The following is a 12,611-nucleotide window of genomic DNA, read 5'->3' on the forward strand; positions in this document are numbered from 1 at the left end:
GACAGGCGAGACAGGCGAGACAAGACAAGTACAACGACGAGCCAAGCCAACGCGATAGGAGCCGCAGCCGTCGAGAGGCTACCACGACGAGCAGGTAGCACTAAGGTACTGCTAGTCTTTAGTATATTAGTATTGCCTTGGGATTGTTTACTGCAACAGTCATAGTCATAGTCATAGTCAAGGCCATAGGTAGGGGGGACCTATTATTAGACGGCGTCCCGGAGTCTGCCACCTGCCAGCCGCAGCGATAGTGAAGATATTACGGATGGGTTAGCTAATCCCGCCCAAAGGTGATCCGGCAGCCTCGTGGGGTGCTTTGATGGGGCTTGAGTTGGTGATTATTTATCTGGCTTATTGTTTTATATTAACGGGAACGACACTTGTTGCACGCAAAATGGGCAAAATTAAAAAAAAAAAAAAAACGCCCGGACTGCAGCCAGCAAGAGACCAACAGCTGACTTTTATGCTTGCAATTACTAAAGTCGTAGCACATCCATCTAGTAGGTACATACCTTGGTACTAACTCGCTGCCCCCGTCAGTGCCGCGAAGGAAGACAGACACATGTAAGGTACCTGTTCCTTCACCATTGCCTGCATCTGGTATATATCGCTTTGTACTAAACCGGCGCCGGCTGTGCTGTACAGTGCAGACTCGCCGCCTTCGCTTGCAGGTACTGTAAGGACTGTAACCCCCTAATGAATTCTGCAAAATTGACGAAAGGGGGAAATGCCCAGACAAAAAAGTCACACCGTCCGTGGTAGCGATGCGATAGCCCAACGGACCGTGCTTCGTAAAGCCAGTAGCGCTGCCATAGTAGGGCGCCGTACGGCTAGTATCCAGCAGGTCTCCAGTAGGTCTCCAGTAGCCTAAAGCGCCGAATGGCAGCACGCAGCCCGCAACCAACCAGGGGAGTGTCGTGGCTTTTGTCTGATAGACTTGCCGGGTCCAGGCATAGTGCGGGCAGGATTAGGTATGCATTATTAGCAATCAGCCCAAAGGCGTTAGGAGGCCTGAAGTCTATCCAAGTTCCTAAACAGGCAATACTATTCCCCGTCTGGTGATGGCGCAGCGAAGACATGGCCTGGATGCGCCCGTACGTCATACCAAGATGCCTATAGATTGGGTACGGGACCACCATGTACAGAAGCTGAGTCTGCTGTGGTGTAGTGTATCTGCTGTAGTGCATCTGCTGTAGTGTATATTCCCCAGGTATGCACCTAACCAACAGAGCAAGACAAGTGCGAATGCTCGCAGCATTAATCTCAGCCACTCCCTAATTTCTTTCGACACTTGACAACTCAAAAAGTAAAAACCGCGGCCAAAGTTGCCAACACCATCTCCCATCTCTCGCTTTCAGCTCCTTTTTTTTCCCGAGCTAGCCCTTTAGCTCCCCCACTGGCTAAAGTTTGGCACTAAAGCACACAGCAAAATAGGAACTATTTTGACAATAGTAGTTCCCGCGTTAGGGATCGGAGTTACGGACTTTTGAGAAAATACAGTAATATATGGAGAAGAAGCTTGTTTTTGCAAAGTTCCATTTTTGTTTTGGGCGTGTTTCTTCTTCTTTTTTTTTTTTTTTCTTTTGCCCGCTTTATGCTGCCACCTCAAACGTTGCTTAAGCGATAGACGACTGATGGCAATCTACGGCAGTTCGAAAACGACGGACCTACAAGGCATAAGCCCAACTTGGCAAAACTATCGACTGACTAGTTAGTAGACGAGTTCGTCGTCTCACTGATGCAAGTGCCGAGCCAGATAAGATGCTCACAAATACTGCTTACTCATGTTGCTTAAATTGTCATGCTGATCCCGTGCTGGTGCGTTTGCCGGCTGTTCTGACCACTTGCCATGGCTTGAACTTGATGCTTATGTAGGTGCGTATCACTACTGTGTGATGCTGCGGATACTGTGGCATGCATTCGAGTTTCTTGGCTGGATCGATACCCCACGCAGAGAGAGCATAAGAGTACAAAGGTTTAGTATATACGTAGATTACTCCCTTGCTTTGTTCTAGGTCTGCAATCCACTATGTGCATCCTCCGAGCAAGCGGTAGAATCCCAAAGACTGACTGACTCTGAATCCAAAACCTTGAACCTAGACAGAGTCCAGGCAGCGAGCCTATCTTTTCCTGCGACTTTGGCCTCCTTTCTGCCCAATCGGGGATATGCTTCTTCAGGAACATAGTGCCCAGTGCTCACCCTATAAAATATGCCGATTGCCCGACTATGGCAATTCATGGAACGATTCAAGCGAGGCTCGCTCACTTCATTTCGTTGCCTAAACAAAGTATTCCAAATCGCTGCTATCTGCTACCGTCTCATTGTTTCGCCTCACCGAGTCATTCGCCATGTGCTCCATTTTCCAACGAAGGAAGTAGGAGCAAAAGACTACTGATATTTTGCTCCATTTTTTTTTTTCTTCTATGCTCATTTCACTCACTCTTTGATTCTTCGGCTTCTTCCTTGCTTCGCAAAATCCTTCGCTTGTTTTTACTCTATCCGTCCCCTATCCGCTATCCGCCTTTTCCTTCCCGCCAAAGAAAAAAAAAATACATGTACTCAAAAGCCAAGACACTCTTTTTCTTGTAAGACACCCAATCAGCGAAAACTAGCATCATTACGAGTACGAAAATACGCACTGCCATAAGCAGACGCAGTTTTGTTCCCCCACCACAAGAGAGGCCGGCCGACCGGCTATCGGACCAACTTACCGTCTCTCTTACACACACACTTGACTTCTTCACTCATCAAGCATCATACACATTCAGCCACTGCCCGTATAGATTATACGCGAAACAAACAGGTAGCCTATTAGTTGTAATTTCCCACGCAATCCAGAAATCCGGACCGCTAGTGCGGCTGTCCAGCTTCAAGAGCTACCAGCATTATTTTCGTATAGCCTGCTGGACAAGCGGATCCTTCGTCTCATCCCATCGCATCCCAATCCACACATCCCGGCAAATTGACCAGAACAAATATAACAAATCCCAAAGAAAAAATCGCGTGCGTGTTGTTCACTTTTTTGCCCCCTTGCTTCTTGGCCGTAGCAGCAATTGTGGCATGACATGACATGCGCCTTAAAATTTTAGCATACTGTAGCATGGGGGTGTGCCTTCGGCGAGCCGATACAAGTAAAATCCTTCGAAGCCCAAAGACGACGAGGAGGAACAAATAATTGGGGCACCCAGCCGGGCGAAGCTGCACTATCACGCATAGCATGGCCTTTTTTCCCTCTGTAACTCCATAACTCGTAAAAGGCCTGGGTGTCCCCCCTCCCGCGACGGCACTTCCAATTTGGCCGCTTCTTGTCTTTATGTAGGTAGGGTGATCATCGCTAAACTTGCCCCCATCCAATAAAACGGCCAACATTGCTCCGTATGCTGGTGACACGCAGCGAGATCTAGTTGTATAGCAACTCCTCATTCGCGCTAAAAGCTTGTTTTTTTATGCCCCTTTTACTAAGTGCTTGATTTTTATGCCCATTTTACGATTGTGTCGCTTTTTTAGCACATGCTCTTCGTAAAGTCGCAAGCGTGGTGCACCGCGACTCAGAGGATACGGCGGCCCATCTCTGGTTGGCCAGATTATACGACGGCCAGACCCCGGCCTGTTTTAGGATTTTTTTCTCTTTCCCTCTGGTTTTTCCCTTGTTTCTTATTCGGCAACTTTTTTCCTCTTTCAGCTAACGGCTATCGCCCCGTTCGCTGGCTTCCTAAACATGTACTATCCGATGGATCGCGCGCGGGTCCTGCGGGTTGTGCGGGTTATAGCCAACACTCAGTACGAAGTAGCATTACAATAGATGTGCCATGTTACGTATATTTTGGCAAGATTTTGCGGTTTTGCCATGCGCCTTCTATGGGGTTTATTTTTGTCTTGTCCAGTCAACTCTGCGCAATTTGCTCCCGACTATCCTGATAGCGGAGAATGGAGAATGGGAGGGAATGGGAATGATACGGGGGTGCGTATATGCGCTGCGTATCGGTGCATGTGGGGATTATTGCGTATAGCAAGGCGTTAGACTGTTTCGTAGTCGCAGCTTAGTAGCTGGTCCTACTCCTTCGTACTATGTATCGGCAGTTGTAGGATTCAAGCACAGGACAAATCAAATGAGACAGAAAAGACCACAGGACAAAGGAAGCGTGTCGTCGCATCAACCCTCTCTCGCTGTATTCGGAGTATTCCTCCTGCTTCACGTGTCAACATGCTCCCCTTCAACAACCACCCCTGTCTCGTCTCATGGGGGCATTGGAGCATCTACAAGTGCGGTAGTAGTTGTATGTACTTCGTAGTTTGGCTAAGCCTCGGGTCATTTCCATAGTAAACAATGTCTCATGGCCCATCATATCCAACTCACGGCCAGAGGCGCCCGATGCGGCAACTTGCGGATACATTTTCTTCAGTCGATACTCTTTCCGCAGCCTCACTCTCCCGGCCTTCACTTATTTCGCCGAAAATCCTACCCACCAAGTGATCGCTCCCATCATTACTAATTATTTGTGAACAAATGCCTGAGCGGCCGCGCCCTAAATGTGTCCAAAGTGCCAACAAAAAATTGAGTTCTGTAGGATTCTTTTCCGCATAAGACAAACCCGCCGACTGGGCTGGTCCCTTATTTCCGGGGAAGAGATCTATCACATCGCCTCTTTTTTTGGTATTGTCATCATTAGTCAATGCTAGCTTAATTTATTTGTCAATTTCTCGCTGTCTCTTTCTCTTTTTTAACTACTCTTTGTTTCTGTTTCTCCCGTTTCGACTCAAGTCCGAGCCTTGTCCAGACTTGTCATTACTCGTGTTCTCGACTCTATTTTCCTTTGTTGCGCGCTAGTTCCTAGAACAAATAGGCATGGATAGGCTATAGCGATCGTACTCTGAGATTACTCAACCTGCCACGGGCTAAGACCGCCGCGTTAATAATCCCATGTCGTCATACGAAGCTTATTAGTACCTACCAGCAAGTAGACTTTGTACTCAAAAATAAAGCATGGTGCCGTGGCTACCTTGATTGGCTGTTTTAGCCAGAGGATAGCTGCTCGGCATCATACCACGTACAGTATGTTGCCCTTCTTCTACCTTTTGATGTTCAGGACCAACAATTGCTACATGCATCTCGAAGAAACTAACTGCTTCAAGGCATTCGTATGCTGCGTCAGCAAAAGTCAAAAAGCAGAGCAGCGCACAATATAGCCAAGCTCGTCCATCACAGCAAAACGGCCGCGAGATACTGCTAGCCGTGCTGTAGTGCCCGTATAGACGGTTGAAACATCGCTAGCAGTATCCGCAATCACACGATGCATGCTCCATGAATACATATCCCAGCCAGACAAGGGCATCAAAAGCCAAATAATTCCATCAAAATTAATTCAGATGCTACTGCATACTAGTTTCCCCTTTTCACGTACTTCGCTTATTTTGCTAAGCTGCTTTGGTTCGCAGAAACATTCTGACTCCAGCTCTGATCAGCAACCCTACACGAAAGGCTAAACTGACTCACCCTGCTCATTGATTCAAAGTGCCGAGAAGGGCAATAGTATTATCAATCATCTACTTTTTCTGGCTAAAAAGGCCCGCCTGCTTTCCCCCCTTCCGCTTGGTCGGAATGCGGCTCCACTCGAAACTCTTTTTTTTCTGCTCTGGCTTTTGTGTTGCATAGACAGTAAAAAGCCCCCCACGTAACAAGACAGGGCCTTTGCAGTCTTACAGTGTTTCTGCGGCACAGTATTACAATTCTTACAGACAAGCTCAGCACTGGGTTGCTGTATATATCCTCCGTACCCTGTCAGAGGAGCGTCCGATGATCAACCTAATACTATTTGCAACTGGGCTGTGGATCACTTCGAATAAGCAGCAAGCCACATATTTTGTAATCTGGCCGCCTGTATTACTTATTCGCCAGCCTCGATCACGTAAATGGCTCTCAGCCGTATTCCGTATTGTACTAGCAGCAAAAATGGCTGTCACTATTCCTATCGTTCTCCGGACCCCCTAGGTCCCACATATGCCATTCGGGGTGCCACTACGTTCTGCTCTAGAACCAACAGGTCCTTCTTCCATCTGAGCGGCAGTTCATGAACAGCTGAGCTCAGCTCGGCTCGGCCTAACCATGACACAGCAGCGACTATCACCTATGTCAGTGCCCGAGCCGGCGGCATCTTCCGTGACAGCTGTGGTGAAGAAGAAGAAGAAAGAAAAAAAGAAGGCATTCTAGACTCCCCGCCACGCCTCCCCCCCTGGCCCAGCCTGATTCGATGCGAATCCTGCGGCCGTCCAAGATTGAATGCTTACCCGACTTGTCAAAATACTACTACATGCGCCACACACTACTACGTGGTAACAATGGAAAATCAAAGCTGGTCCTTGCTTGGCCATTGCTTGGCCTTTTCTCTTTTTCCTACCAGTGATGAATGGACCAGATAGGAAACTACCAGGGGGACCATGCCCTTCTGCAGGCACACCCCTCCTTCGAAACAGCGTCCTATTTCGCTCGAAGGCAAGGTTGGTCATGATAGACCACTAATAAGGCTTGTTCTATTATAGAAGTGCATATTCACACGCTTTTTCCCCACAGCAACATCCTTGGCAGCTGCAACTCCGGTCGGAAATATCCCACATCCATCGCAATAGAAGGATTGAGGGCACAGAAAAGAAAAAAGTTGTAGCCTGAACTCTGTCCTCGGCGTAGTGTGGAGTGCCTTGTTCGCTGAGAGTTGCTCTGTTTCTGATCCGGGATCCGATCTGTCCACTCGTACGAGAAACGACGGCAATCCTTGTCCGGCCTATACGGTGTTTTGCTGGTCTTTACTGTATGTAGTGAGCTTTACGGTCGATTTCGGTCAGTGTCAGATTTTGGCGGGCTTTCTTTTTTTTGTATACACCATTCTGGGTATCTTGCTCATACCCTTCTGGATCGACTCATGGATGGCAAAAAAAGAGACATGTCCACAATCAAATGACCAACAACCTGAAACCAGCGAGCATGACGATTCCCCAATCTGCTGCTCCTCGCACTCGAGCAAATCAAATTCGCTTCTTGCATTTTCTGTTTACTCAGGATATGTCAGCAGCACGACAAAAAGTGATGGGCGCAGCAATTATAACCCATCACTTATACAACTTGTCTCGCCGCCCATTGGTCAATAATCCGACCCCCGGATCTACCTCGGACGCGTGCTGCCAAAGAGCCAAACAACGAGACGCCCCCTTTGGATGGGAAATAAAAAGCCCGTGTCTAGACCTGAAGACCCCCATTCAGCTCCGGGGGCTCCACATGCAGTTTTCGGCGATCCAGCCCACGGTCCATGTTCCATCTCCGGCAAGGGCATTGCCTCGCGGATAGCTGTGATTCCAGGGCTTGTAACGCCGGATTTCTCTCGGATGTAAGTCGAGGATACTAATCCTCTAAATCCTCAGTCGACCAAGGGGACACTAAGACGCTAGACACGAAGTAGCACTATTTTACGGAATTAGACACCAGGCAGAGCATGGAGCAACAGGACCGCCCCTTGTTAAACTCAAACGCGGCCCAATCGTCATCTATCACGCTCGCCATCTGTTACCTATTCCTCCTAGTCTGCATCTATCCAGCATGCTAATGTGCGGTGCTAGCCTGCATCACCATCCTGCACAATCGGACAACCCGCTGCTCAGCTTTGTCCAAAAGCGGTTGATCGGCGGACGCTGACGAAAAGCTACAATCAAAGCACGCGTTTTGCATGCAGCGAGCTTACCCCAAATTGCCAAGTTTGAGCAACGCAGGGTCGCCAAAGGAGCAGGCCATCAAAAGAAAGGCTACTCCTAGTACGGCCAAGTATAGCTGCGGTGGTGCTACCAAACGAGGATATTACAAAGCATCGAAACGTAGTGCAACTAATCACGAAACTAACAAGACAAGAGAAACGAGTGGTCAAGATACGACATATACGACGCAAGAGAAGAAGCCAGAGTGCAATGCGTGTGTGAATGCGCAAGGTGCGTGTGTGGTGTGCGTATACTTCGTATGCACAAAGGATTCCTACAGTACTAGTAACTTCCGTATTACTAGTACTGCCCTTTTTTTACTCCATTGATTCCTTCTTATCCGGCGCGAGTTTTACCCTACTTAGGCATTAATACGTCAGCGAGTCATTCCTTGCTAGTACTAATATTGCTTTTCTTTCGCCGTTTAGCTGCTCGTTTGATCGCTTGCCCTTAATTGCTTGGCTACCTTGGCAAAAGCGCAGCAAAAGCCAAGGTAAAAAACCACGATACAGCCAGGGTTTAGGTTTGACAGCTGGTAGTACAGAATTGATACGTGCAGATGCATTAGTATATACAGAGGAGGCTTTTAAGTTCCACACACCCTCCCCCCCTGCAATATACTAGAAGAGTCATACCATATGTACAAAGCGGTAATACTCCTCCGCAACTTCTCGCAGACATATTCCTCGGGTTTAGGAGCAATAAACTAGGCCAACGTGTGGTAGTATTCCGCCGACAAAAGACAAAGAAGGATCCAAAAAGCCGGGAGGGGCGGGAAAAAGAAGCATGAAGGAAGGATTCTCGATTTCGCAAACCCTTTCCCTTCTGGCCAGCCAAGTGAATTCCTTGGCGCTGGGCTGTGCTGTGCTTTGGTCTTTTTTACCTCTTTCGCCAAAAGAATACTACTCTGTACTAGTATTCGCTAGTATCGCTAGTATCTTCGACTATTATCTCCGAGTAGAGGACACGAAGGATTAACAAAATAAGGGGAAGGGGGGTTTCGCTGTTGCCTTGGAAGACAACAAGTAACCAAAGGAACAACTGCTCCTTGAGGCTTAAAGTCGCCCTTTTACTTCGCCTACTTTTCACATTTTCGCCTACATCAGCTTCGATACCGAGGTTAATAAGCCGCTCTCAGTCGGCAAATTATATGAATTGCGGTTGACCGTAACCTTTATTCCAAAAGAACCTCGTTCTTTCGCGCTTTAGCTCCCCCACCCAATCCTCATTTAGTGGAACCACCACAAGGGAGAAAGCAAGAAAGATAGTAGTATTTAGGAACACACAGCCCTCCCTCCGCAAATCTCATGGTCCCGGAGGGTTTATTCATGCCGAGGGGTGAGTTTATTGAAACCCTTGTTTATATAGTACGATTGCGTGTGATATTATGATACGACAAAAAAAAAACTTCTTGCCCTGGTTCGTTTGGTGTGGTCTGAGCTTCCTTTGAGTCGAAGGATTCAGTTTAACAGGGCATCTCGCGACTTCTTACAAACGCGAAGAAAAAAAAAATCGGTTGCCTAGAAGAGGGCATAAAACTATTACTTGATTTGTGAAACTCCCCTAGACTTGGGGTAATGCAAAAAATGCATAAAATCTGACAGGCTTTGGCGACTGGTGGGATAACTAACAGCTACCACGGACTAGCCACACTCAGATTGATTTTCTGAATAGTAATACAAAACGTAATTTGGCTATACGGTCTGCTTTTGTCCGCAAACTAATATATCCAAGTCAGCAAACAAGCTTCGTACTACTCGTATAAGTCTCGCCAAGACCCATGATTAAAGTCAGATACTAGTACATAGCATCGACGATGAGGCTGACTGACTCAAGTAACACATCCGGTATGCAGCTCATTCCCTGCAACTCAGCCCGGCAAGTAGACTTATCTTGTCTTCGAACCAGTCCGTAAGCAACCGGAAAGGACCCTTTCCATCGACAAGTGCTTATATGTTGCAGCAACTCGGACTTCCGCGCAAAAGTACACTCCTAGCGTTCACTAAACTCAGTAATTAATTGCCAATAGCTGTCAATAACAGATAGACAACAGCCTTGCAACAACCATAATCATTTCATCACGAGTCAATCGTTCCTCCCGGTCATCTGCCGCGTAATTTAGACAAGGATGGCGAGAATATTCCCCATTACAATAGCATTTATAAATGGATCCGAGTCGATTTCCCCTCTTTAGTAATCGCCATCGGCATAGACATGGAAATAGGAAGTTTGTGCTGACAAGACACAATCTATAATTAGACAACCGTTGGCAAGCATGCTACAGCATTCACGTGTTATTCCATGTACTATTTGTGTTTCTATATACCACAAACTTCCCCGCTCATCTATTCAAAATCGACATTAAGAAACACTGATACTCTCAACAACTCGTCAGGTATCACACTCTCTCGTCAAACGCCGTGCCATTTCAATATCCATGCTGCAAAGAACCTCACAAAAAACGTAAAAGCGTAAAAGTCCCATCTGCTGAGGGAGAAAATAGTAGTAGAGATATATGGTGAAATTTGGAGCTGTCCATCCTCGATTCACCAACATTAAGTGCCCGTATAAATAAAATAGAATAGACAGCTGGAGCGAAAACAAGTAGACAAACACGCCATCTCAAAGGCCATGGTGAAGGGACTTAGTGTCGAGATGAGTAGCGGTTGTTTGTGGTTGGAGAGTATGGCAGATCGTAGCCGCTCGACTGAGCGCCATAAGGATCATCTGCGTAGACGGTGCCGCGGCGCTCATCTTCTCCGAGGAGTTCCTTAACCTCCCAGTTGTTCATGCGAGTGCCAACGGAGAACTCGAGATCTTCCTTGGTGATGGAGTCCCAGTACTAGAAACATAATCATGTTAGCAAAGTCTTGTGAGGAACAGGTCTTCTCTCTTTTCTCTCTTCTTCATCTTCTTCTTCTCCTCTCTCCTTTTTCCTTCGTCCTTTTTCCTCTTCTTTCTTCTTTTTTGCTTGAATTGTCTCTTTTTTTTTCTAAAAAAGAAAAAAAAAAAAAAAAAAAGGAAGAAGACGAGGCCAAAAGAATATATATATATATTCACACTTCTCCCTTTTTCGCCTTTTTTTCTGGACCTCGTCTTCTTTTTTTCTTCTCCTATTTTTTCTTTTCTTCCTCTTTCTTCTGTCTCTCTCCTCTTTCCCTCTTTCTCTCTCTCTCCCATCTCCTCTTGATTTTTGCTTACCTTGTAAACCATCATGACAGCCAACAAATTGCAAATCGTCGCGAAAAACAGTCCATCCAGATAGTGGCTCACAGCAACGCAAATCTTGGAGCTAAACGCATACAGAATCACCTGTCCAGCCACAAAAAAGAAGATGCCAAAGGCAATATCACCCAGAGGCCATCTGTCCTGTAGCGTTCGAACAACAAGCAAGATCTGCATGCCGACGTAAACGAAGAGCTCAATCGCATTGAGCAGGTACAAAACGACAAACAGGCCAATCGTGTTGGTCGGACCGAGGCCAGCCCATCCCTTGAACGTCGCCAACGAAACCAAAAAGGAAATGGCAAAAGCAACCAGCGAGCAAAGCCACAGCATCCAAACCGACAACGGCGTGCCATCCTCATACAGCTGGAAACCAACAAATCCATTCACAAGCAGACACGTCACGACAGCGCTCGTCAAGCCATTCTGCACACTCGCAAAGTAAGGGAATGGTCCGCTACCGGCAGGCACCACACCAGCGTCCACAACCAGAGAGATGAAAGTCAGAAGCATGTACAAGTAGAAGAAGCTGAGAATTTCCTTGCGGCCAACGGCGGTGAACTTGCTACGCACGTGCAGGACCATGATGACAGTCATGACCAGCGCGCCAATGTGGGCAAAGGACGCGGCGCCCTCAAAGATGATTGTGTTGGCGACTTCAATGTTTCGCGCGTAGCAGCTGGGTTCGATGCCCACACGGCCAGACGACGAGAGAACGGGGCCGACAGAGGCGCATAGCGGCAGCGGGGTGTGCTCGCAGATGGAGGTAAAGTCTCCAAAGCCCGACATGATGGGCGATTATTTCGTGATGTTGTTTTAGGGGAGTTCGTATTCGGGTTGTCGTCGATGTGTCGTCGGTGATGTCGCAAGCGCGCAAAGAAATCGTAACGAGCGAAGGTATCGGTATCGGTTTCGATCAACAGCGTCCTTTCATCTGTCTTTCCCTTTTCTTTCGTGTCTCTTTTTTCCAAGTTCCTCTCGCTCTTAATGCGACAGCTGCCAGATCCAAGCCAAAGCAAATAAACAAGACGCCACTATTTCTCCTCCTCCCCACAATAAAAACGAGTGTCGGGGAAACGATTGAACGGGGAGGGAAAGGTGAAAAAAAAGAAGGAAAAGAAAAAGAAAAAGATCGGCTCTCTTCTTCTGTTTGCGCTATTGACGTAGAATGGCTTCTTCTCTTCCTAGATTCGAGATTCGGTCGTCGACGGTGGTTCGATACGAGGCAAGATTGCTGGTGGATACGAGATTTCGGGAGGGAGAGCTGGGGAGGAGAGGAGAGAATGGGAACTGGAAGGGGAAAAAAGTTGGGGTGGGATTTTAGCGGTGGGTCTACAGGGAGGGAAGGTGACTTTGGCTATTGCTAAAAATACGAGAATACGGCCGTCTTTACGAAGTATCGCTACTTGGCGGAGGAGGTGAGGAAAACAGCAGAATAATTACGAGGTGAGAATAATTAAGAAGGCTTCAAGATGATTGAAAGCACAAAGACGTTAAAGCGAGTGCATTCATCAATTTACGCATGATGCAGGCCCGGCGATGTTTTGCAGCCAGGATGCAGCGAGTCTCCATCTAAGCAAATGCGTGGAGCTGTTGTCTTGGTTACTAAGATCTGCGAATAGAGTTCAAACCAGGTACCAACCCATTT

General features: G+C 47.4%; 2 protein-coding genes across 2 annotated transcripts; both read right to left on the reverse strand.

The window, feature by feature from the left end:
- Positions 1-2,758: 2,758 nt before the first annotated feature.
- GGI43DRAFT_133452 (uncharacterized protein) lies at positions 2,759-3,271 on the reverse strand. Its single transcript, XM_083199206.1, has one exon. It carries the CDS (start codon positions 3,218-3,220, stop codon positions 2,927-2,929), a length of 294 nt encoding a protein of 97 aa, XP_083057903.1. The 5' UTR covers positions 3,221-3,271; the 3' UTR covers positions 2,759-2,926.
- Positions 3,272-10,297: 7,026 nt separating this feature from the next.
- Positions 10,298-11,935, reverse strand: GGI43DRAFT_133496 (chitin synthase chaperone-like protein Chs7). Its single transcript, XM_083199207.1, has 2 exons — positions 10,940-11,935; positions 10,298-10,580 (listed from the first exon to the last, which is right to left on the reverse strand). The coding sequence occupies exons 1-2, from the start codon at positions 11,750-11,752 to the stop codon at positions 10,383-10,385; spliced, it is 1,011 nt and encodes a 336-aa protein (XP_083057904.1). The 5' UTR covers positions 11,753-11,935; the 3' UTR covers positions 10,298-10,382.
- Positions 11,936-12,611: the final 676 nt, after the last annotated feature.

This window comes from Trichoderma evansii, assembly GCF_050947405.1.
Source record: "Trichoderma evansii strain SZMC 28006 chromosome Unknown GGI43scaffold_19, whole genome shotgun sequence".
NCBI classification, from domain to species: Eukaryota; Fungi; Ascomycota; class Sordariomycetes; order Hypocreales; family Hypocreaceae; genus Trichoderma; species Trichoderma evansii.

Coding starts and splice junctions, on each gene's coding strand:
- GGI43DRAFT_133452 (XM_083199206.1), bottom strand. CDS start 3,220: ATGCTATGCGTGATAGTGCAGCTTCGCCCGGCTGGGTGCCCCAATTAT.
- GGI43DRAFT_133496 (XM_083199207.1), bottom strand. CDS start 11,752: ATGTCGGGCTTTGGAGACTTTACCTCCATCTGCGAGCACACCCCGCTG. Junction 10,581..10,939: donor CTGTCATGATGGTTTACAAG/GTAAGCAAAAAT, acceptor TTATGTTTCTAG/TACTGGGACTCCATCACCAA.